The sequence below is a fragment of the Pezoporus occidentalis genome, unplaced genomic scaffold (genome assembly GCF_034315485.1).
Source record: "Pezoporus occidentalis ecotype Australia unplaced genomic scaffold, CSIRO_AGI_Poc_V1 ctg265, whole genome shotgun sequence".
NCBI lineage: Eukaryota > Metazoa > Chordata > Aves > Psittaciformes > Psittacidae > Pezoporus > Pezoporus occidentalis.
In genome coordinates, this window is record NW_026914556.1 from 1 (window position 1) to 26,256 (window position 26,256).

Below are 26,256 nucleotides of genomic sequence, written 5' to 3' on the forward strand. Positions count from 1 at the left end.
GCGTGACCGCGCGTTGCGGAGAGTGACGTGAGGCGTGTCCAATCAGAGCGGAGGGAGCGGGCCGTGTGCAAATGTCACTGCCGTAGCGCGGGGACATGGCGGCGGCGCGCGGGGCGCTGGCGGGTGGGTGCTGAGGGGAGGCGGGCGGCCATGTTGGATCGGGAGGGGGGCTGTGGAGTGGCGGTACTGCGATCGCGGGGTGTCCGCTGAGGGTGTGTGGTTCTCCGCAGGGATCCTGGGGCGCTGGGCACCCCTGGCCGCCCGTAGCACCGGCCTCGTCACCCGCTGCTGCGTCAGGCAGGTGCGGGCACCGGCGGCGGCCCCGCTGTGGAGACCGCGGCCACTGCTGTGGGGGAGCGTGCCTGGGGGTGGCACGGCGTCGGTGCTCAGCAGGTATGGGCCGTGCGGGAGCGGGGAGAAGGGCTTCGGAGGGGGCTTGTGGTAACTGGTGGGTCCGACAGGCTGCTTGGGGTGGTGTCTGCGATAACGGGACTGTTAGACCGAGGTCTCCCGGTTCTGCTGCGAACAGCGATTGACGCAAGATGTGAACGGAATAGACTTCGCAGATGTAGGTTTTGCAGATAGCCCTCTTATAATCGGCACTGATTGTTTCGCTGATGATTCATGGAATGAGTAAGGTTGGAAAGGACCTTAAGATCATCCAGTTCCAAACCCCTGCCATGGGCAGGGACACCTCACACTGAACCATGTCACCCAAGGCTCTGTCCAACCTGGCTTTGAACACTGCCAGGGATGGAGCATTTGCCACTTGTTTGGGCAACCCATTCCAGTGTGTCACCACCCTCACAGTAAAGAACTTCCTCCTTATATCTAACCTGAACTTCCCGTATTTAATTCTCCCAGAATGCCAGTAGCAGCTGAATGTTTGCTCTTGAGCATCTCACCACTTTCAGTAGATGAAAAAAGCTTTTCAGCATGAAATAATAACGTAAGAAATGAATTTTGACACAAGTTAAGCACCACAGCACGTAAAAGCGCTTGTTCAGTTCTGTGCTTCGTGTTAGGTGAGCTCTTGTGAACCTTCAGACAAGTCACAGCCATTTCTCATTGCATGAGAGACAGTGGTTGCTTTTGGAAAAAGATATTTCATTCCTGTTTTCTTCCCTGGTTTGGGGGTGTTTTTAGTGTCACGTCTCTCCTTCCAAGTATCCTGCATCAGCCAGCGAGGACTGTCACCTACACCAGCATAAAGCGTGGAAAGAGGAAGACGGTGAAAGCCGTCATCGCTCGGTTTCTCCGGCTGCACAATGGCCTTTGGGTTAGGAGACAGGTAAGGCTTTGGTAATATAAGTGTGTTGTTTGTACAAGGGCATGCAGTGACGGGACAAAGGGAATGGCTTTAACTGACAGAGGGGAGATTTGGATTGGATGTTAGAAAGGAATTCTTCCCTGTGAGGGTGCTGAGGCGCTGGCACAGGGTGCCCAGAGAGGCTGTGGCTGCCCCATCCCTGGCAGTGTTCAAGGCCAGGTTGGAAACAGGGGCTTGGAGCAAGCTGCTCTAGTGGAAGGTGTCCCTGCCTGTGGCAGGGGTTGGAACTGGATGAGCTTTAGAGTCCCTTTCAACCCAAACCCTTTTGGGATTCTAAGATTATTTACAGTCAGTGGGCTGATTGTTTTCCTTCCAGTAGAGGGCAGTAGCTAGTGTGTAAACAGGGGAAGTTTAAACTGGATATAAGGAAGAAATTCTTTAAGGGTGATGAGGCACTGGAATGGGTTGCCCAGGGAAGGTGTGAATGCTCCATCCCTGGCAGTGTTCAGGGCCAGGCTGGACAGAGCCTTGGGTGGCATGGTTTAGCGTGAGGTGTCCCTGCCCATGGCAGGGGGGTTGGAACTGGATGATCTTAAGGTCCTTTCCAGACATAACATATTTCCAAAAGAGGGGAATTTCTCTGCTTTGGTTATCAGTACATCTCTCTGTGTGTGTTTGTAGTAACTGAAAATTCTTGCATGTTTTCTTCTGCCAGGCTGGTTATAAGAAGAAACTGTGGAAGAAGTCAGCTTCCCAAAGGAAGCGTTTGAGAGACTTCGTGTTGTGCACTAAAACACAGTGTAAACTCCTCGATAAAATGACCACTTCCTTCTGGAAAAGAAGAAATTGGTATGTGGATGATCCCTACCAGAAGTACCATGACCGCACGAATCTTCGTGGTTAGGAATCTTGGATTCACTTTTGCATCTCTCTAGGAAAGGAAGTGGTGCTTATGGTATGGTCTTAATTTTTGACATATGCATGTCACATCATCAGAACTGGGGGTATGAGCACCCCGAATAAAGGAATATTCAGGATGTCTCTTCCAGTGCACTTTGTGTTTTACTTAGCAGAGGTCAGGCTGGCCTCCTGCATGTTATGATGGCTGTTGTTCTCCTGTGGTTGTGTGTAACATGGATGAATACAGTCTAAAACAGCACTAAAAGTGAATAAAGCAACATATTTAATCTCAGATCTTTTAAGAGAAACATGTTTAAATAACCCCAGGGCATATTTTGCCGTGTTCATACTTGTTAGTAGCTTGCTGAATGGAGTCTCCTTGGGAAGGGGCGAAAGGAGAGTAGGGTCCCACTCGGTATTGTTGCTGTCATGGAACCAGGTAAACTGTTGCTAGGTCTCTGTTAAATAGCACAGCAAAGCCCCCGTGTGGTGGCTATGTACAGTTTTAATGACTGAGTAAAAAAATGCATTATCCACTAAATTTCATTAGAGGACTGACACTTTGTATCTTGTGTTATGTTTTGAGTAGGATAATACATGCTGTGGGTCCTACACTGTATTGTCACACAGTCAGGGCTGAGTTTCTTCTTTTTTATCCTTTCTTTTTTGCTAATTATACATAGCAGTGTGTATCCCTATGGGACAACAACAAGGGTTTACTACAGGGTCCTTAGGGAGTGTGCAGCCAGTCTCTGGTTTCACTAAGGGCTACCTCAGAGGGTTTCTCTACAAAGCTGGTTCTCCAGCAGGTGTGTGAACAGCAGCTGCTTCTAAAGGTTCTAATAACTAATAATTAACCCAGCATTAAGCAGATGATAGTCCCTGGTGACAGCTCCAGAGCCACCTGCACAGCAAGAGTTTGCTGAAGGAGGCTGTACCATTTCAATGAACTCACTACTTACTCAGAGTGTTCAGTAGCTGTATTTTGTTTTTTCCAGTTCGTAATACAGAAAGAGGTTCTGAAGGACATGCAGCACTTAGTGAATACATCTATATACAGTCAGCCAGAACTGAGATAAAAATCATACAGCGACCAAAGTGATTCTTCTGGCCTGCCAGATACATTGAACAGACTAAAGATGGGGTTTGGGGGGTTTTCCTTTCTTTTTTAAGGAAAAGATTAAGACTTTATTCAAGATGTGTATCAAGCAGTACAACAAACCCAGCCAAACATCAAACCTTTGGAATACTGTTGTCATGGCCATCCTTGTGAGGCGTTGAGTGCACCATCGCATCCCAGCTCTTTTCTACCCAGCACAGGAAAGAAACCACACGAAGTGCACGATGAGCATCCTTAGGACAGTTTGTCTAAGGGCAAATCCCAACGCAGAGCTCTCTCCTACTGCAAATATGATGCACAATGAGTACCTGAAACAAACAGCAAAGGAGACTGGGAGCAACGAGCATCCGGTCACAGGAACGAGGGCTTCACCACCGTGTGAGAACACTTGAGGAGCAGTCAGAGGTGGCAGGTTGTTACATGAGGTTCGGGAGTGTCAGGTCTCTCCATGCAGCTTTCTCCCTCTTACCAGGAATAAAGAACCTGATTCTGCTTTCCTTTTGTGCTGGGGTTGCACTTGCACAGTTCAGATGAGGTGACAGGATACATGTGACATCTGTCTTGTTGCTATTTGGTGTCATCCTGACTTGGCAACTACTGTAACTGCACTGGCACTGCCCTTCTGACAAGGAAGGAGGCATTGGAGGACAGCATTGAGCTGCTCTAGGCTTGTTCTCATAACTGAGGTGAATTTATGGTGAGATAATCCACAGGCCCATCTTCAGCTGCAGTTTTCTTCCCCTCAGCATCGATTTTACTTGCTCCAAACAACACAGGTTTCACTGGCACCTCATGCCAGGCAAAGGCTCTGTTTTCTAGCAGTGGCCTGATTTCTTCAGGCCACCACTGAGAAGCCTGTCTGCCCTACAGGGCTGTTCAGAGAGGCCCCAAACTGTGTTTTTCTTCCTTAAGCCAGATCTGTTGCTAGTTTAAACCATCAACTTAGAGATTTCTTGCTCTTAGGAGTGATCAGCAAGCAGTTAGCTGAGCCGGAGCTGGTGTGGGGGAAACTGAGATTGCTCCCCCAAACACACCTCAGAAGCCACCATCCACATGTCCTCTCTTTGCTCCCAACCTCTGGTTCAGGCAGGGACATGACTCGCTGAATCAGGCTTGTTCCTTGGCATAGGCAAAGAGCAAAACCAGAACCAAAGCCTTCATGTCTGGTGTTTATTCCAGTGACCACTAGTAACCAGAAGAGAGAAATGCCAGACTTGGGGCACCACCTGTAAACAACCTGTGTGAGGAAGATGAGGGATTGGAAGCGAATGGCCGCTCTCTGTACACACAACACTACAGCACGACGTGTATGTGGGTGAGCATCCACATTTCTTTCCTATCTATACACAAATATACAGCTCAGTTGATAAATTAATACATTTTTGCCAGAGATATGAAAAGGTTTATTTTTCTCATTTATACAGTGAATGTTTTGAGAGATATAAGGCAACTCCCTTGTCAACAACTTCACCTCAGCACTTAAGAAATGCTAAACAGTCAAAGGTTACAGTAAAACAGCAGATTAGACGCACATCTAATAATTGTAGTGAGAATCAATGCTCCTACAGCATGTCTGAGAGTAGAATTCATCAGATGTTACATAGCTCTATGTTACTGGGGGGGGGGGGGTTGGCATCGAGTGCAAACTTGTCAGCCGCTGCTTTATCTTATGGCAGCCCATTGCGTAGCAGGGAAACACAGCTCGCTTGCAGGATTCTATCTTCTGCTAACACTGCAGGCAGGGTTTCTTGTTTCTTATTAATGTTTGCCAAAAGGAATCAAATAAACTCTAAAGCTGCTTAAAAACAAAATGCACAAGCTTAGCTCCTCCAAGCTTTTGCTGAGTATCTTCCAAGGACTGGCTCTTCTGTAACTGCTATTTAGACAGGTTGGTTTTAATTTACTTTCTCAAGTCTTTTTCCTTCCTACCCATTGCAAAATACAATTAAATTAGCATATGTAAAGGAAATAAAATGCTCAGGTAATGAGGCCAAATACTGTGGCAGGCACAGGAAATACCTACTCACTGTTTCTGCTTCCCAGCTAAGCCAGATACACATTTGTTTATTTCTCTCTTCCCCACATACATGGTAGGAAGCTCTGGGGAAGCCTCAGGGATCCATCAGCCAGGGAGGGCTGGGATATCAATGCATAACCAGCAGAGAACAGGTTTCCAAGGGCACTCACTGCGGGTTTCTCTGATCCACTCCACTGTTGGCATCCTGCTGCACCTGACCTGGGTTATCCATGCTGTTCCCCATCGAGCCCCTGCACCTACCCCTTGGTGATGGCACGTCCTATGTGATGCTAAATGTTCTAGTCTACGTGACAGGTCCAAGAGCAAACACAAAGTGCCACGGAATTAATGTATGAGTGACTGTCACATGCTCAACACTTACAAGAGACACCAACTTGAAGCACAAATACACAAACCCTACCACGTCTTCCTCTTTTATATTTCTCATTTATATATGGATACAAACACACCACTGCATCTGGTTCTTGTGGTTCTAACCAACTCCATGCTGCAAGTAACACTCCAGGCTTCAAACAGCAACTCAGCCCCAGCACCCTGCAAGGAAACCAGTGGCACCTCACCCAGAAGGCAGGGTGCTGGGGCTGATCCTGCTGCAGGCAGGGGAGGAAGGTGTGTTTTCCTCTCTGTGTCACTAAAGTGACCCTAACTCTGTTGCTGCACTTAGTACAAGCCTGGCTTGCTCACACTTTACAACTGGCAGTAGAGCCTTTGCCACAAGCAGTATGTTCTTCCAGCTGTCATCATGTTCCACACAATACTCTCCTGGCTCAGGCTGATGAAAATGAAAGACTTCATGACCTCGTTGGAACCACTTCTTTTCTCTCACACATCTCTTCCTCGTCCTCTGTAAGTGGTTTGTTCTCCATATGGTGTTCCCAGGTTAACTTGCAGACAGAGAAGCTCAGCTTTCACTAATGAATCTCGGACATTTCATACAAAGTACTTGGATACTTGTTACCTCAGCCACAGTCTTGAGGAAAGAGAAATCCACGGGTTCTGCAAATCCACCTCATAATGGTAAAGCCATAAATAAACACACTGTCAATGTGTCACCATGAGTAACTGGGGGATTGTTTCCGTCTCCGCTGTGCATTCACAGAGCTAGAGCTATGCAGACACAATGAGAACCATAAATGTACAGGGTTGGCGTGAGTGGGGGTACACCCTGCAAACAGAACAAGGACTCTGAACCTGCAGGTGTCTGTCACACTGTCCAACACCACGGACTAATGCGAGAAGCTGTAACAGAGGATACAGAGAGAGGAGAGGGAAAGGCCGTGTCTACACCGCTGCACAAAGCACATCCATCCCACTGCTGTTTCCTACGTTAACAAGTAGCTCTTTAAGGCAGAAGAGAGACATTCTGTGGATCTTGGTGCTATTGGCTCATTGCACTCACATTGTTTCAGTGGCAGAGGACGAGGTACTTTTCTTCCTGAAGCGAGGTCTAAGGGTCCTAGGCGGTGCCTGCAGGAAAGCAAGAGGAAACGTCAGTGGCATGATAGGAAATGGTTTTCCTTTCCTTACAATTCACCCATCTTTGCAGTGGCACTCATCCCACGCCAGTAATGGAGAAGCAGATCTTGGCACTGAGGAGCATTAATGAAAGACCAGCTGAGGACTAACTGCTTCAAGAAACCTGTTGTAGTCCTTTACCGAGGTTACACCAGCAGCTTCCCCTCTGGTGCTTGGTTAGAGGCTAAAGACTGCTAATACCAGGTTGAAGGAGTCAGGACAAATTGGTGCCATTGACAGCAGCTCGTGGATCAGGAGAGCAAACTGGTGGCAGAAAGACAGCTCTGGTGTGTCCCAGCCTGTCCTGCACTGCCCAGCCCAGCTGCAGCCCCTCTGAGGGTACATGGGGCATTGCAGAGCTGAGGTGAAACACTCTGAGGCTGTAATTCTCATAAGGCAGAACTCCTCCAAGATCAGCCTCTTGCTTTGAGCACAGGCCAGACACAATAGACTGAAATCAGTTTAGAAGCCAACTGTTGCAATTCTGTCCTGCAGAGATGCAGTGATGCACAGAGCTTCAAAAAGCAGCCCTGAACGCTCAGGAGGAGCCAGACAGCTCCATGGAATTCATTTACTGTCATCAACCCCATTCTCCAGACTGGGACAGGATTTAATTAAACTAGCAAACAAACAAACATAAAACCCCCTAATCTGCAACACATACGACTCTCAGAAGAGCTTTGGCATTGGCATTGTGTCTTGTGAGCTTCACAAGAAGAAATGGGTACCAGATGTTGTGGAGGAGCACAAGTTCTCAGTCTGGAGGCCTGTCATAGCATCATGTATCACTGCAAGGCCTGGTAAGCTCTTCTACTCCATTTACATCTATATCCAAAGCATCAAACTATTTACCTTTAAGAGTCTGACAGGATCTTACCATTCCTAAGTGAGGACTTTGTCATTTCTGTTTTATAGGACTTTCAACCCCCAAATCATGCTGTGTTTCCCCATTCCTGTGATGCAGCAAGGTGTAAATACTCATACAGACAAGGAACTGCAGCATGGTGAGGTTTTGGTTAGACTCCATCTAGATTTCCGTCTCTTCCAGCTTGCCAATAAACCAAAGTGGTTTCTCGCAGAGATGGGATTAATCCAACACCTCACCCCATCTTCCAAGCCTGGAATCCTACCTAAGTCTCCACTGTGAATCCCCAAAAGCACAACAGACCCGGATGGGATGGCTGCACCCAGAAAGCCATAGCTGAAGGAGAGCTGGGGAAGAAAGCCAGACAGGTCTTAGAGCAAAGCAGTCATGAACTGCACAGTAACGAGTCTTAAATAGCTCTGCCTCCTTTGGGAGGCCACCAAACAGCTCTGAGAGCAGCCAGAGAGGCTGCATCTTTCCACTGTAAGAACAGAGCCGCCCAGCCTTTGGTGGTCTTTGGTGGAGATGTGTCAGCTCAGATCTGTGAGCTCCATCTGCTCTGGCTCCATCCTCCCTGCCTGGATCTGGAAGGATTCTTTGTCTTCAGCATCTCCCATGGAGGTTTCATTTCCTCCACAACAAAACGTTGCTAAAATAGCTTTTGGCAAACCCCTTTGTGAGATCTGCATCTCCTTTAGGGCTTTTGTTTCCATGGAACAACTTAAAAGTGTACTTGTTAATACAGTGACTGATCCAAACCCCTACAGAGTCATGAAGTGCTGCTGGTCTCAGTCGCGTTTGGCTGGGTGTGAACCCAAGTGAAAGGGACCAGGCTCTGTGGGTGCTGTTCTCACTGTAACCATCCTGCCTTGGGGGTGAGAATGTGTTTTCCTCTTCAGACATGAAAAATCAACTGGGTTTGATATCCAAACCCTCTCACTCAAACACCTCCACATGGTTGAGAGCTAGAGCCAAGTTTTGCAACTCACAACCATCTCTGAAGCCCATATATCTATGATCTCCACTGGCACCAATTCAGACTCTGTCAGGAGATCCACACATGCATGAAAGGGAGTGATCCAACAGCAAAACCCATCCTTGGAAGACCAGAAATGTCTTGTTTGGTGGTTTTAGACCAAAGAGAGATCTTCATTCAGTTGAGGATTTAAGGAATGTTATACAAGGAGGAGCCTTGAAGTACCTCAAGGGGCTGATCCTTCTTTTTGGGCTTTTTGTTCATGGATGCACAATCCAATGAATCGTTCTCCTCATCATCCGAGAACACAGAGCCTTGGGTTTCACAGTTTACTTCAGGTGGCTTTTCAAACGTATTGTCCATACCTATTTCACAGGGCCATTTACAGTCTAAATGTGAAGACAAGGGATGAAGAAATCAGTGATGGTTCGATTCACACTCTGCCAAATGCCACCTCACTGCAAAGCCATGCATCTTCCAGGCATTAATAGACTGCAGGTTCATACATCACACTCTAGTAATAGCAGCAGTGGGGTTAGAAATCAAAAGGGTTTTCTTTATGAAGCCATTATAAGCTCTATTTGGATTATTTTACATATAATTGAGACTAAATTCACAGGCTGTGATGCTCTGGAGGTTGCCTCCAGAAAGAGTTCTTTGTTTGTCCAGCCCATAAATAAAATAGCTGATTTATTGAATCACTGATTCCATCCATAGCTCCTCTACTTACAGTTTCCAGAAGCGTCCTCTAGAAGGCACCAAACGAGTGCTGAAGGCCTCTGGTCAGTATAGAGAGAGCTGCCTGGGATGTGGAAACATGAAGTACAGCAGCACTTGGAGCTGAGAGAGCTCAAGCTGAGATCCACTGATGTTAACTTAAAGCTCCACCAGGTATTAAGTGGACTCTCAGCAGTGGGAGTGTTGCTGCAAGACCAGAGCAGGGAAAAAGCTCTCTTCTGTCACTCTGGAGTGAATTCCATGGAGCACTAACTCCACTGATGGATCTGAAGGCAGATTTTGTCCCCGTGACTACAGACCACTAACACCAGCTTGGTGGTTCTAGTAACGCAGGGCATGATCATGGTGGGATCGGTCATATTGCACAACACAATCCATTTGCTGCCTTCAATGCAGACAGCGAAGCAAGACAGTCCAAAGCAGGAGGTACAGAAGAGGACACCCAGCATGACCAAGCTTCCTGCATCTCCACAGATGGCTTCTTATCCATGGGGTTGGAGCTTTCTCTGTTTAACTGATAGTTATTTTCCTTCTGCAGCATGTCAGGGGTGGAAGTGTTTGCTGTTTAGACAGCATTAACCACAAGTATTTGCTCTGTATTAGACTGTTGTACGAACATACATAGAGACAATGCTCTGTGCTTCTGTCTCAGCCTGACTGTAAGGCTCTGCTGGACCAAAAACTTAAACCCAAAGATTAAACCAAAGAGGATACCTCAACATCCAATGCTTCTTGGATTCTAAAAGTACAAAAGAACTGAATTCTCCAACAGCTTGTTCAGTTGGGTAACAGAGAGACAAAGGGAAGTGATTTGGCTACAGCAACACTACCAGTCATGAGCAGGTCACTGGGGCTCTCTCCAGTGCCAGACTGAAGTCAGTGAGTTAAAGTCATCCTCAGCCCCTGCGTTCAGCCCACAGGATGCGGCTGCTGCTCGAGGGAGCATCCTCTGGCCACTGCCCCTGTGGTCCTACTCCTTTATCACCATTTGCATGGGCAGGCTGACAGACACCATTGCAGGTTAGCAGGAAGAGCTGGAAGTTGACTTTATTTCCCAGATATACTGACAGTGCTGATTGTCACATTGCAGAGAGGTCCAGGATAATGCTGAATTGGTTCTGTTGTCCGCGTATGACTGTTGTGTTAGGACTACACTGTGGGGAGACTTAAATCTCTAGACCACAAGGCAAAACAGTGCAGGAATATTCCATTTGAAGTACTATTTAATCCTTCTACTTGGGAAATGAGCTACCCAGGAGGAGCCTGGCTTAGGCCAGCTTGGATGTGGAATATGGTCCTTGTTGCCTCTCCAAGCCAACAAAAACTGAAATCAAGTTTGGTTTAAAGCTTGAAGCATGCCTAAATCTTCAGCTTGGAGGCCAAGTACTGCCCATAGATGCCCCCTTCCCCTGGGATCCCGCATACAAGAACTGCAGGCTGGACTTCAGGCAGTCTGTTTCCAGATAGATGGTAAAAGTGGGTCAGGACCCATTCAGGTGCCTCACTGAGGTTTGCACAGTGGCTCAACAACACACCTCCAACTGCTGCTGTGAGGAGACACAGCTTTTCCCCATGGAAAAGAGGACTCTGAATGGGACAGGATGGAGGGGTGTTGGAGAAGCAGAATTAGAGTGTTTTAGTGCATGGAGACACAGGCTGCTGAAGCTGAAGGAACACAGGATCAGGCCAATGTGCTTGCTCCCTTTCTCCTACAGCCAGATGCTTTGCTGGAGAAGGAGCCAGAAGGAACCGTCAGCCCTGATAGCACTCCCATAAATCCCATGGTTTTCCAATGTACCTTGCTTTCTCCGTTATTATTCTCTCTCTTCAACTGGGTGCTGGGTTAAAAAGGTCCCCAGGCAGCTCTGCCACCTGTGTTGTGTGTCTCCATGGCAGGCACAGCCTCCGATGGGCTCTTCTGTTCTCAAGGGTCACATCCAGGTATCCAGAGGAGAGCTCGGGCTCCAAGCTGGCACATATGGCTTTGACCCCGCAGCAGAGAGGTCTGCAATGTCCACTGGAAGCTGGGCTGATGCCCTCTTCTCCCCTGCTCCATCTCATTGTGGATGAGGCACTGAAAGCAGCCAAATGGGAGCCAGTTTTGCTTCAGCCTCACTGAACTGGGAAAGGGAAGAAGCGGATCTATCCCAAGCCCTTCTGCTACATCGCTGACCATTGACCAGAGCAGATCTTGAATACAAGATCCAGGAGCAAGAAGGGAGGATTCCCTGCCCATCCTGCCTCAGGGATTGCACTGGGGCAATCCCAACCTTGTATTGACCTGGGGTGCCAGATTTTGTCCCACGTTTGTGGAAACATGACACTGTTGTGGGGCTGGAGGCAGCTCATCTCAAAGGGCAGCTGCTGTGTGAGTGCCAGCTCTGAAGCTGGGGTTTCTTGTGATGACAGGATAAAAACCTGATTTTCCTACACCGAAAAGGTCCTCCTCTGCAGGAGAAAATGTAAATCAGGGGATTAACCAGGATAAAAAGCACACATGAGGAATTAGTGAGGAATTCTTAAAGAGAATGGATGGGTTCTGGGACACCAAGGTTTGTTTATGGAGAAGGTGAAGTATGAGGAGCAAAACACGTCAGTGCTGGCACATGCTCCTTGAGGAGAGCGCTTGGTCTTGGGTGACTGGCTCCTAAAAGCCACCTTTAGGATATGAGGCTGTGTATTGAGCCTCAGGCCATCATGGGTGTCCCCAGAGTGGGAGTGCCAGCAGCCAGGGACAGCCCCAGGGCCTGTGTCACAGCATGGACCACACCACCAGATGATGCTCCTGCCTCTCTCATCCTCAGGAGACCCTCACTGCCCATCTCAGAGCTGTGTGTCCAGGGTCTCCACCTCCCACATTTATGGCTCCACAGCTTTGCATGGAGGGGCAGGACTGCTGCAGAGATGGGAAATCCACTGTGTGCCAGGGTGAAAGCAGCTGCTGCCTCTTGCAGCTTTCAATATCCAGATGACACCTCTCCCTGCGCTGAGGCAAGACAGAACCTGACTGTAAACAGTGTAAGGAAACAGACCCTGTAATTCCAGTTCCCACCATCCTAATTCCTTCAAAGGGAACTGATATAACAAACACAGTGTGGGGGAAGCCCTGAAGCCAGGCATATTTCAAGGTAAAGTTGACATTTGAGTGCTCTGCAGAGGTGGGATCTAAGGTATTACAAATGTACAACAGGGAACCATGCAGCAGGAAAAGGGAATGTGGGGCCAGACCATCATCATCTTTAAGCTCTGTGATTTCAGAAGGGCTAAGAAATCTTCTTCTATAGCAACAAGCGGGATTCAGTAGCGTGCTGGTTCTTCAGCCATCCCTTCATTTCAGGCTCTGGTCTATGCTGCTGTGTAAACCTGGAGTAACTCCTATGGATTTCCATGAGTACAACAGAGGTCAGGATCTGGCGGACCCTAACTACAGATGAGACACTTAAATGCTGTTACAGTGGGAATCAGGCATCCCTTTGAGGGAAGCTGGACCTCCCCCTTACTTTGCTGGGCACAACACGTGCTCCTCCCACTGCAATTCCTTAGGAGCAATGGGGAAAACCATAGTTACAGACTACACAAGCCAGGATCAGGGATTGTTATGGAATACATGGAATATAATTGTTATGGAACATAATTATTGTAATGGAAGATAAAGCCACTCCAAAGCCAAGCCTTTCCAGGGGATAATTAATATTAAAGAGGTTTGCACACCACTTAGTAAGAGCAGGTATTTATTATACAATGGCGATCAGCTTCTTTTCCCTGCAACAAAGACAAACTGGCCGTCATTTCCAAAGGACATTGACCCAAGCCACATGCTTGCCCGACACTTCTCATTGCCAAACCAAGGAGTTAGGAGCAGCCAACTCCACGAGCGCACGCTGCCCAAACAGAGGCAGACATCGTCTCCAAAGTCAAGTGCAACCAAAGCAAACAAGTTGAATCACAGCAACAAAGCCACCCGTCAATGAAAACGCATCCCACAAAGGATTAAGTTGTTAAGTGCTAGTCTTGTCCAAACACCTCAGAAGAACACCCATGCGGTCTGTAACACTTACATCAGAGTCCCATCATATTTATAGAGAGAAAAGGAAAGAATAAACTGTTAGGGGAAAGCATTGGGGTGTAGAGAACGAAGGAACACTGGTTCAGAGCACAGAAATCATCTTTGCATATCTGTGGTTCAAGTGGAGTTTTTTAGCTTCCTGCTGGTAAGATGCAAATGTACTTAAAGAACCTACTGATTGACCCTGAAATAAGCATAGTAAGTATAAAAGTACTTCAAAAATACCCAGAGAAGCACCCAAATGGCCATTCAGAGGTACCAGTGCAAAGCGATGCAAATCATCCCTGTAGCAACTCGATTAACTTTAGTAAAGGGAAGTTTTAAGGAGCAAAATGCCTGGAGCAACAGAAAGTTCATTGTTGTTTAAGTTCAACAAGAAAAAGGTTAAAACTAACCCCTGCCACAAGAGCTGGAAGCAAAACTGGCTAAGAACAGAACTGAAACACCTACCCCATTACATTGCATCAGTTCAGAGATACAAGAGCCCCTTGATGCAAAGTCATTTAGGTTTTTAAGAGTACTTCCCACTGTAATCATCTCGTGTGCAAGTTGTAGCATAATACAAAGGGGCTGGATACATCCCATAGGGTGCTTTGTTTAAAGCATGATTTAGTGAATGTCCCATTAAGGCCCTCACTGAGCTGCACTGCTGATTGTGTGTGATCCATCACCCTGTCTTTGGGGTGACAATCATATGTGGGAAGGGATCCAACATCATTTTATGGGGTCTGGCTTAACGCTACAGCACCCTGTGGATGACTGAGTGAACGTGTTGGCCAGGCTGACCACCAGCCACTGGTGAGCTATAGTTTTAAGGTGGTTTTAAGTTTTTAAAGGCCTCTCAAATACCTGCAGCCTCAGCAGTTCTGCTATAGAGCTGATTCTTCAGGACCTAATACATATATTTATTAGATATAAGGGAGAAGTTCCTTACTGTGAGGGTGATGAGGCACTGGAATGGGCTGCCCAGAGAAGTTGTGAATGCTCCATCCCTGGCAGTGTTCAAGCCTTGGGTGACATGTTCTAGTGTGAGGTGTCCCTGCCCATGGCAGGGGGGTTGGAACTGGATGATCTTAAGGTCCTTTCCAACCCAAACCATTCTATGATTCCCTGCAAGGATTAAAATCGTTCTTCCCCCCCCCACCATGGCACAGGTCTTTGCAACAGCACCCAAGAGACGTTAGCTGAGGAAGTACCACCGAATATAGTATTTGTTACTTCTTAAATGCCAGCTCCAAGCACGACTGTTCAACACTGCCCAGCAGTTAAGCATTTACCAGACCCTGCCAAGAGACAAGCGTATCCCTGGAGATTTTCACTCTGTCCTTCTGAAGGGGAAAAAGGGCTCTGACATAATTGCATCGTTGTTCCTTAATGCTGCAGCCTGACTTTCCACAGCCTGCGAACAGAGAGGATTGGATAAAAGGAAGAAGCTCTTCCCTGTGAGGGTGCTGAGGCGCTGGCACAGGGTGCCCAGAGAAGCTGTGGCTGCCCCATCCCTGGCAGTGTTCAAGGCCAGGTTGGACACAGGGGCTTGGAGCAAGCTGCTCTAGTGGAAGGTGTCCCTGCCTGTGGCAGGGGTTGGAACTGGATGAGCTTTAAGGTCCCTTCCAACCCAAACCGTTCTATGATAATCCTATGATAAATGATAAATCAGAAACCTGTGTAAAGACCTGGAAGGAGTTTTGCCAGCAAAGGCCTTCCCCAGGGCAAGAGCTGGCACAGAAGCTGTCAACAAGACAACGCTGGCATATGCATAGTGGAACACACTCGTATGTAGTGAAGCTGCCCAGAGCAAAGCAGGATGAATGTCCTGAACTGTGTCAACGCTCTGTCATGTGCAGAGCATGAGGCTGGCTGGAGGGAGCCAAACGGGTAGGGAAGAGCTCCAGGAGCAGAGGAACCCATCACCACCACTGACAGTGCCAGATCTGCTGCCCTGGGGCAGGGGGAGCTCCCGCTGCACTCAGCCTGGCCTTTGGTCTCTTGCAGGCCATGAAACCTTCCCATGGGATATAATCTATGGAGCAGGATGGGTGGACTTGTGCTCCGGAGCTGAGGGGGTTTCTATGAGTCAACCAGAGAGAAACGTTTCACCTCCAAGAGCATTAAAGCAACTGCCAGAAAGGCTGCATCATGGCTCTAACCCAGCTTCTCACACTGCTGCTTGAGCTCAGGCTTGACTACGGACCCATTTAGATTACCAGCTCTTTGGAGACAAGTGCTGTTAATGATTGTACTCTTAAACTGGCGACACAAAAGCCTGCACCAAGGAAAGATGAGTTCAGGACCGCTTCGTCCCAGCTAAACAAACTTTGCTTCTGTCTTCCCCCCTGCTTTCTGTGGCACTGCAAAACGTGTTCACACGATGCAGTGAGCCCTCTGAGCTGCCCAAGCTGCGCTTACAAAGGGGCATTCTCAACGGCAGGCCCTTGTCTGACAGTGCATTAATGCATCTATTGCCTTGGAGACAGAGAAAAGGCAGCCTGTGGAGACAGAATGAACCTCCTATGAGATAGAGCCTCAGTGTATCCCCATTGACATGGTCTAAGGGACTACTGGATTAAGTCTGGGGGGAGGGAATAGTAAAACAAGCCAATCTGAAAGCAATTTAAACCAGATCGACATGCCTTTGGCCCAATTTGTAAACACATTGGACTGATTAAATGACTTTCCTAAGGTTCACTCATGACTATAAAGCACTTAAGGATGCAGTGATCCTTTTCATAAATAATACTTTGAAGTCAAATCCATAGCATCGGTTTAGGCTAAAATTAGAAGGGTGCTAATAAAACGTGCTGTGAATACCAGTGTCTCATTGATGGCTTAAACAGACACCACCTCAAAGAGGCTTCATTCTGCACGGCAGCACCAAATGTGCTGGTGCAAAGAGGACAACAGGGAGGGTGAAAAAGCAGCCACAAGGGTCGGTTTGCCACCTACACAGGGTGCAAGGAGACGGCGGCAGGCTAGGATCACCACCTGCAAGCACTGATGCAGTGGGAAGGCACAGATGGCTGAACCACAGTGGCAGCACTGGGATCTTCAGACCCTCCACTGTAGTCCCCGGGTTGATAACAGTGTGCAAAGCGAACACAAAGTGAATGTGATGAGAAGTAAAGGAGTTACAAAGGTCTTTTGCTTCCACCAACATGAGACGCTGCCATTCTGGATGCAGCCCCATCCTCTGGCATGCCCAAATCCGAGGCCTCCCCATCCATTCATCTGCCACTGGGACACAATGCAGCAGTGATATAGCTCAGCTCTTAGCAGCCAATTGGTGCAGCATTGAAAACACCACCAGCAGCTAAACTATTCACCCACTCCAAGTTTGTAAACACAATGAACAGTGGGGACAGGCTTCAAACCCAGCTCTAGCACAGACCGGAGCAGGGAGAGTCCATTTAACCCTGCTTTGTCACACCACTTTGTCTGCTACTGGGCTTTGCTGTGGCTCCTGCTCATCCCAAACACAAAAGTCCTCTCCACCAACACATGCCAGTCCTTAGGGAACAGAAGAAAACAGCAAAGGCCAGGTTGGATGGGGCTTGGAGCAACCTGCTCTATGGAAGGTGTCCCTGCCCATGGCAGGGGTTTGGAACTGGATGGGCTTTAAGGTCCCTTCCAACTCAAACCATGCTGTGATTCTATGAAAGCACTGGGGGATACAGGGCAGAGGAGTCACCCTGGTGCAGCGGGGACAGCAGCACATCCTCTAGAATAGAAAGGACCGGAGCTCTCCACAGAAACACTCCCCAGCCTTGGGTAACACGGGTCAGTAGGGTGAGCAGCACTGCACTGCTGGCCCCCAGCACAAACCCAGCTCACACGGCCTGGCCTTCCCCTGGTGTGTTCCCTGGTGTTAGGAGACACAGTGAGCACGAGTGTGAGGAGCAAGCCAGGCTGGGGAGCACAGCCATGCCTGAACGGGATGCGCGGCTACGGAGCACAAGAAACACAGCACTCACCTCTGAGGAGCCGGCACACCGAGCAACACGTGCACACTGGAAGAGGAGCTGAGCGTTAGGAACTCATCAGGCCAAGCCACCAACTCCCACAAAGCACTTGGCATCATTTGGAGATGGAATTCAAGGCCCTTGTGTGCGTAGAGAGGTGATTGTCTCTATCCATCGGCATGGAGCGCACACAGGAGCGTGCCTCACCCTGGCCTAATGGGTGTTCAGGCTGGGATTCCATACAGCTCCCTGGCTCAGATCACTGAACAGAAATAACTCCTGACCATAGGGATCTGGGAGCGTGGATGAGCAATGGGTAACACAGTGTAAAAGGCTGATGAATACAAGCACAGGGTGCAACACTGGGACTTGTATTGCTACATGCCTGCATTTCTTTTTCCAGTGGATTCAGACATCTACAAGCAGCCATTCACACAGCTTCTGAAGGAAAACTATCCCTGCTCTATCCGGATCAGGAGCATGCTGAGGAGTCCTGCAGGAACTATGCTTTGGTGGAATTGCTGTAAGGATGACAGCAGCCAAGGGAATGGCATCGCACCCTTCAGTGAGAATGCAGGGGAATCACAGCTGCTCATGAAAGTACGAACTGCACAGCTTCATCCTGAGGACAGCCTGGCTTCCAGGAAACAGCCCAGAAACAATTCCCAGTCTGAGCTTTCCAATGAAACCCTCCCAGTGGCATCAATGACTCCAGATTAAAAGAGCTTTTGAATGACAAGGTTTGAGCTCTGGGTGATTCCTTTGGTCAGGATTATCCTGCACTTCCATAGCTTCACATCCATTTTAAACCAGCGCAAACCAGCGCTGCTGCTGACAGCAGATGTCCCATTGCCCCTCACACTCTGGCCTCCACCTTCCTTGTGCCATGGCTGATGTCTGTGCTGCAGCTCTCTACTGGCTTTGAGGATCTGGACCAGGCCAAGAGCAAGGAACAGCATTTGACTTGAACCAGCTCCCTGAGAGGGGTCAGCACATATAAGGTTTAAACATGTCCAAGGAAAAAGGATGGCATGGGGCAGAAACAGGCAGCTGGGTCATGCCCTTTCAACAGGAGTGCTGGCTCACACTGGCTGGATGCTGCTCTGAAACTATGGCCTTTGTAGCAGAGGTGACTCTCAACCAACCTCAAGAGATGTGCTGTGAGTTGAGCCTCTGGTTTTACACGGAAGTCGATGATCAGTTTTGTGATGGTTCATTCTCTGAGAGCTCACACAACACCTACACAAGGGTTGTTCCCACACATCTCTGGAGCTCTTCTCGTTGGTGGGGACTGAACTACAGCGGCGTGTCCTGAATGCTGACGTTCCACCACCTTTGCTCTCTTCTGCAAAGCCTTCAGTGCTTAAGTGCAAAACCAAGCAGGAGCCTTGAGTCTCTCCTGCACAGAGGAGGGGACGGTACCAGAATGCACATTTCTGCTTTGGCATCATTCCAGCTGAGAATGACCTCTGCCTGGGGCAGGCTGAAGCAGAAAGGCCACTTGGTCTGGGCAATACAGAGGATGGCTCCGTAATACATGATCCTCAGGCCCAGACAGCATCAGTGCTGGACACCCTGATGTAACGCCCATCTCCTACTGCTGAAGTGCGTCCCACTGACACTCCAAAGCCAGGCTGGTCTCCAGTGCCCAACCAATGCACATCAGCAACCCTGAGATATGTTTGCATCAGCTCCAGGATTGAGCTATGTGACACCATGGCCAGTATCCTGCTCCTGTCGCATGTGAACAAGTTGCATCTGTACTGTCCAGGACGCTTTAAGGCAATACTGTAATGTTAAGAAGTGCAACCCCTCCCCAGTGCTAATAAAGACATGCCTGCGTGTGGATTGTTGCTGGACATCAGGATTGCCTTGAAAAATGGTTGGAAATCTTGTTCTGGAGCTTCCAGTTTTCCATTGCCGTGAGCAGCCACACGACACTTACAGTTCCCAAAGGAAAGGGGCAGCTGTGTGGAAGCAGCAGAGGTTGAAACAGGCATCAGAGCTGAAATATCACCAGCTCTCATCAGGACGCCAAGAGAGTAAATTGAGAATGGCTGCACTAAGAGCAAAGTGAAAGATCAGATAGAGAGGACAGAGAAGAGAAGGGCTTTCTGTGTGATGGGAGTGAAGAGCTGGAGCACCTGGAGCCCACTGCACGATGGAAGGGCACCTACACACGTGGGGCAGCTCAAAGTATAGGGAGCACCACTGATAGGCAGCAAAGAAAAGGAGGAGTAAGCCCCCGTGCCTCAAAAGCAGCTCCTGCATATTCTATTTCTTGGCCTCACAAGACACTCTTCAGGAGCCAAAATAACCCTTTGCTGTGTCCGCATGTGGTTGTTACTGGCTAAATGTCAAGCTCTTCACACGGTGCTTTGTGTCAAAGGGGACTCAGAGCGTCACAAGCCCATCTAACCAGCACCAGGCACTGTAAAAGCAGCAGCAATGGAAATGAGACAGGCTGAGCAGTTATTTAGCATGGCCTGAGTACAGTGTGGCTCTGCAGCCAGCTTTTGGCCACAGCCAAAGCCCACTGGGGTCAGGAGAGTCTTTCCATGGATTTCAGTGGGCTTGGAAACATGCCCAAGAGATGGGAAATCAGAACCTGAAGCACTCCTGGTGCTCACAGGGTGAGTTCATATTGACACATGTGAGGTTCAGCAGCTTCAGCTGGGCAGGGAACACAACAGACCTCTCCCCATGCCCCTGGCTTTCCAAATCACTTTCCTTCAGGTATATCTGCTCTTAAACACAGTCACTCAATAGGACTGGAACTCGCAACACCAAGTTCTACACCAGACCTGGCTGTGGTTTCATTGCTCAGGGAATGGGACCCATCTAAAGCCCTGTAACAACCTAAAGAGTCATCACTTGCCTTTGCCTGGTTATTGTAAGTGAGGGTGTGCGTCCATGCTCCATTCCTTCAGGAGCAAAGCTGGCTAGAGGAGCTTCCAACTCCTGGCCTCTTCATCTCGTACCTCCCCAGAGGTCCCCCAGACCAGTTATGTTGGAGGCTCGCAGCGAGGCAGATCAGCAAATCAGTCTGAGTTCAAAACAATCCCTCACAAACAGGACAAGAAAGCGTTTTTATCTGGACCAAACCTGGGATTTCTTCCCAGGTTCAAGCTCTTTACTGCTGGGCAGCTTGAGTGACCACACTGACCTTAACTCCACCACCTGAGGGGAGCACTTGACATCCAGTTATCATTAGGATGCTGTTCTCTCTTTGACATGGCTGTCTCCCCTGTTGGGAGAATTAAGAGCCTGTACTAGATGCAAAACCAGTTCCTCAGCCTTTGTACATCCCTGACAGCCATATGAGAGAAACAAAGGGAGCTGCAAAAGTGCTCCCTTAGGCAATCTGTGCATGCACTGCTCCATCACAACAACACTTCAGGTGCCTGTCCCTGCCACAGTTATTGATCAGCTGTAAACTCAAGCAGTGACTTTGAGACCTGCAACTACAAGCTGCAGAGGACTGTTAAAGGTTGGTGTAGATGGAGGATGTAGGGAGGGGGGGCACCTGAATGGACAAATGCTGAGGAGCTATAAGGGTGACATCCAGATCAAGTCATTGAGATCCCAGCAGATCCAAGTGCACTTCTCACATGTCTGCACTGGGGAAAGAAAAAGGACAGAATAAAAGAAGGGAAAACATAAAAAGGGACATTCCAATAGTCCAGCAACTTGTGAGTAGCAGCAGATAGAGCACTGTTGCTACAGACAGAGAAACCCTCCTGCTAAACTAGGGTCAGGACTTTCCTATGGGTATGTTACATGTTATCACTGAAGTAAGAAGGCCACATAAGAAAGCTTCTAAGGTATTGACCATAAAATACACAATAATCTTCCTCCACATGAGGCTTTCAGGACCTAGGTTTGGCAAGTACAATTTGTTCTGTTTTAGGGACACACTGAGGAACAAATATGTGCTCCAGGTCATACCAGGGGTGTGCAATAAAGCAGGGTGTGAATTCATGTGTCCTCACTCACAGTCTTAACTCCTAACAACCGCACTGCCTCTTCTGCACACACAGGACCTCTTCCTTCAAACCCTCCCTAAAAGCTTCCATAAAGCAGATTCCTACTCTGATCAAGCGTTTGCAGCCCCAACCAGGCTCTCTATTGATGTTCTTAAAGTTGTTTCATGTATGCCAGCAAACACTGTCATGTTACAAAGACCTTTTACAAGGAAGACGAGATCTTTGGCTGAGTCACCCTCATGTCAAACAGAGTCTGGGGTATTTTTGCTGACTCCATCTGATGTCAGCCCGACTATGTCCCATTATCTCTAAAGCAGGAATATAAAGAGAAGTCCAACGTTCCTGTGAGGCAGTGGGGACAGCTGACATGGACATTTGTGTTATCCGAGGGCTTTGGGGCAGGGAAGAGCTGTGTGTCAGCTGTTTGTAGTGACTGCTCATGCACATACTCATATGTATACATTACATGTATTTATAGCATACTAAGAGGCAGTAGCAAATTCTGTCTGCCCCTTGCTTATGTGCAACACTCCAACTAAACAAATACGAAAGGTGGAGTGATGGAGCCGTATCTGGGCTTGGTGTGCCTACAGCACTGCCAGCTCACCCTGAATACGGCCTTCAAGGTGTGATACACTTGAGCTGCTAGACCACATTCTTATATACACACACATGGGATAAGTTATGACTGATCCATTTGCCCCTCTGGACATTCTGACTTCAGACACAGTTGTGCCCACACACAACAGCACACGGACTGGAGAGACCAGGACTGTATCTTTCACTTAATCTGATTGAAAGCGAGGGCGAACCTCTGGCTATATATAGGAGGAAGATATAGATAGATAGATAAAATAGAGAGAGAGAGAGAGAGAGAGAGAGAGAGAGAGAGAGAGAGAGAGAGAGAGAGAGAGAGATAGATAGATAGATAGATAGATAGATAGATAGATTCCTCCAACCTAGATAGACAGATGATAGAGAGAGATAGATAGATGCCACCAACCTATGAGGGAACCACTTTCTGGAGGTGCCTCTCTGTCTGTAGGTGGAGAAGGGGCCTCCAAGCAGGCTCCTAGGTTAGGGACCTCAGTGAAATCCCCAACTGAGATGGGACAGATAAAAGTCTTGTAAGATTTGTGTTCTTTTCATTAAAAGAAGAATTAAAACCAAAATATCAAGCTACTTGGATCCAAAAATCCATGAGAAACATTAGTTTGAAAAGTTTAATGAACGATTCCATTTTCCAGAGATGAATTTTGAGACATCCTTGTACAGCACCGGAATGAAAGCAGATCAAAATCCAAAGCTTTTTGTGTTAAGACAGGGGTTTGAAACCAGGTAAGTTAAGTTCACTGCGTTAAGAATGAACCTACAAAGGCTGCTCTATACAACATGGAATTAAGATAACTCGACAACGCTTTACTTGCGCTATTTGGTATTCTGGCTTAAATACCTGGGGTGGTTTCTTTCATTGTTTCTTTTTTATTAAGAGCTTTATCTTCTACGTGTGAACACTTTGAGACTGATTACTACAAGAGAAGTACATACGAAATCTTACACAAACCCAAGAATAAAACCCCTGGGCACTAACGTCAGCTGTTTCAATTTGACCATAGAGAAAAGCCTGTGAGCTATAGTCCTTAGAACTTGTAAAGGACTCAAAGGACACTCTTTAGGAAGGCTGAAACAAGATGTTTCTAATACATTCCAATGCTAAAGCAAACTCGAAGGGGTGGCCATCTACTCAGGCTTGAAACACAGTGAAGGTCTGCACAGCCCTCACCACACACGAGCTGAAACTGCTCAGTTTCCCACTCACCAGCACGTGTTTCACAAGGTACCAAGTGCAACACGCCTGTGCCTAACATCAGTGGAGCTGCATGACCCTTGGTGGTGTTTGGGAACCCCAGAAGCCATCTGGAACCGCCTGCCTGGGATAACCCTCCATGTCTCAGTTCTGGAGACCTAATCTGCATAGCTATCTGCAAGTCAATGTTTTGGCTCTGGGCTCACAAAGATTCCTTTAGCCAAGCTTGAATGGATCTGATTCCCACCATAACAGTCCTCCCCTCTGAAAACAAACCATTGCCCTTCAGAGAACCTAGTTTTTGCTTATGCAGACATCCTTTATATCAGAAACAGCTGGGAGATCTTGGTCTCTGCTTCTGGGAGTGCTTTATATGGGGTTTACTTCTCAGAAGGCTTCACTGGTGATAAAGTTCTGGAGCTACAACCATCAAGTGTTGTTACAGCTACTGTAGAGCTCAGAAGCAGCACAAGCGGGCGTAATTCAAACCAGATATCCATTAGAACTCGTATTTGAGATGACATAAGAGAGGCTGTATCACCATATGACGGCTCTGATGATAATAATGACCCTTGCTCACTACTGTGCATTCTTATCCCTCCTTTTGGACTTCCATTGCCCCCCTCACTGAAAACCCACCTGCCCAGAGCTTAGCTTTTCAGCTCAAGTTGCAAGGCTTGATGCTGGCTCCTTTGCACGCTCAAGCCCCATCCTTGGCAGCAGGCAGGAACAGTTCCCATCAAAAGATGATACTGTTTTCTCTCTTAAGTGCCAAGAGACTCAACAGCATGTGTGTGTCCTGCGAATGCCGGTATGCACCGCCTGCGGTGCCTGCTGCTATCTATTCCTGCCAACTGCCATGACTTCGTTCAGCTGTGGGACACTGCAGACACCACGACACTGGAAATAACACTGGTGCTTACCTGAGCTGCCAGTGCCTTCCGATGCACTTCGGGATGGTTTTGGGTGGCTCTGTTTGCTACTTGTTCGTACAGTGACCGAAGGAGGAACAGCGCTGCTGCTGTCTCCACGGATCGTCGAGAGATCCTGCATGCTGAAGCTCCTTAGTCTCTCAGACAGGGCCCCCTGTCCCTGGTTAAACAAGGAAGCAAAGAACAGGCATAAAAGTTAGAGACAGCAGTGTGGTTTGAGCTTTCTTCTCTTTGCTCATTGAAATGCTGGTCCAGTAGCCTAGGGAGGACAAAAAACAACTTAAGAGCATCATTTCCCTCCCTTTGCTCTTCCTTTTGCGGGGGTTCTACACACAAAATCTTCAAACTTTGGTCAGTAAGCATCTCTGATTCTTCAATGCAGTCATTTGAGCTCAGAGCAGCCTTGGCTGCATCGAAAGGAGCAGGATGTTGTGGTGTCTTTCTAGCAGGTACTTTTCTTCCTTAAGATCTGAGTCAAATCAGTGCTTGGCTTCAGAAACACAACTAAATAGACTGCATCAGAATAACTCCCTTTAAAGTTACCTGGTACTCACCCATCCTTTCTCAGTCATACACAGAATTTCCTGAGGAATTTGAAGGTAATAAATAGTTCATGTTAAATGCAAAGAAACATTCCAGTGCTTTTTCATGCAGCTTAAGGAAGAAGTAAGCACAGTATGTTTCTTTCTTTCTAAAGTTTTAGACAAGCTCTCAATCAGGCAAAACCTCACATTGCTTAGTGAAAGGAATGTAGCTGTTGTGTAATGGATGAGCTGGTTAAAAGACACCTTGCATTAAAACTACATCCCATAATGGAGTTGTCTGTAAGTATATGTATATATTCTATAACCTTCACACTACACCACTGCCATTAAGAGTGCCAGCAAATACAATCAACACAATGTGTCCTTCTCTGTTGGTTACATGAAGTGACATTCAGAATATAAATAGCATAACTGATAAAAACCAAATACATGGAGCCCAATTCTAAACTTATTTCCATTAGTGTAAATTAGGAAGAATTCAATGGATGTGTCAACTGAGGTGAAATCAGAAAGATGGCAAACAACAGCACTTACTGCCCTGTTTAACAAAAGAGATAAGGCACATTGCAGCAATTCACACACCACTGTCATTTAGTTAAAGCAGTGCATCATAGAATCACAGAGTGGTTTGGGTTGGAAGGGACCTTAAAGCTCATCCAGTCCCAACCCCTGCCATGGGCAGGGACCCCTTCCACTAGAGCAGCTTGCTCCAAGCCCCTGTGTCCAACCTGGCCTTGAACACTGCCAGGGATGGGGCAGCCACAGCTTCTCTGGGCACCCTGTGCCAGCGCCTCAGCACCCTCACAGGGAAGAGCTTCTGCCTAAGAGCTCATCTCAGTCTCCCCTCTGGCAGGTTAAAGCCATTCCCCTTGGCCTGTCCCTACAGGCCCTTGTCCAAAGCCCCTCTCCAGCTTTCCTGGAGCCCCTTTAGGCACTGGAGCTGCTCTAAGGTCTCCTGCAGTCTTCCCCTTCTCCAGGCTGAACAATTTTGTTAACATCTCACCTCTGCCATTTCATTCTCCAACCTGCCACAAGAGCTGATACCTGAATACTGGCTACTCCTGCCAGGGGCTGAGCCACTCTTGGAACATGTTGGGAGTCCAAGAGGCACCTCAGGTTATTCCCTTTGGCCAGCCTGTGGTACATTTACTCTGCAGCCTATGGTGGTTCACTGGAGCTGCCCTGCAGGGCTGGTTAGCTGCGTGATCCCAGCCACCCAGAGCTCAGTGAAGTCCTGGATGGGCTCTGCAGCTTGCACTGGAGTCTTGCACAGTCATCCTGCGTGCATCCTGTCACAAGACATCCTATCCCATAGTCTGAGTACAACACATGGATCCCTACAGAGAGCAAGCTGAAGGCAATCAGACCACTGAATCATACTTTGCTGTTGCAGAACGACTGGACCAGCAAAGCCAGAGAGTTAACATTCAGCGAGCTGTGTAACCCCAGTACTGCATTTGTCCTGTACCACCAGCTCAAGCTTTGAACCTCCTGCCAGCCACTCTGCTCAGCCACCTAACCCAAATACCATTCCATTCCAAT

General features: G+C 48.1%; 2 protein-coding genes across 5 annotated transcripts in view; one reads left to right on the top strand and one right to left on the bottom strand.

Moving 5' to 3' along the window:
* Positions 1 to 31: 31 nt before the first annotated feature.
* On the top strand, positions 32 to 2,462 carry MRPL35 (mitochondrial ribosomal protein L35; the record flags this gene model as incomplete). Its single annotated transcript, XM_062624325.1, has 3 exons — positions 32 to 393; positions 1,147 to 1,291; positions 1,986 to 2,462. Coding segments are annotated over 3 exons (696 nt in total), but the record flags the coding sequence as incomplete, so codon positions are not given.
* Positions 2,463 to 3,132: 670 nt separating this feature from the next.
* Positions 3,133 to 26,256, bottom strand: part of REEP1 (receptor accessory protein 1) — a 67,537-nt gene continuing 44,413 nt past the window's right edge. For 2 of the 4 annotated variants that reach the window (XM_062624316.1, XM_062624319.1), the window contains 4 exons: positions 24,161 to 24,329; positions 17,457 to 17,492; positions 8,910 to 9,073; positions 3,133 to 6,795 (listed from right to left, as the gene is read on the bottom strand). In XM_062624316.1, the coding sequence (XP_062480300.1) occupies positions 6,724 to 6,795; positions 8,910 to 9,073; positions 17,457 to 17,492; positions 24,161 to 24,329 (441 nt within the window). In that variant the 3' untranslated portion in view covers positions 3,133 to 6,723. Of the gene's footprint in view, positions 6,796 to 6,875; positions 9,074 to 17,456; positions 17,493 to 24,160; positions 24,330 to 26,256 lie in introns of those variants that run through there. The other 2 variants (XM_062624317.1, XM_062624318.1) reach the window with 2 other exon arrangements.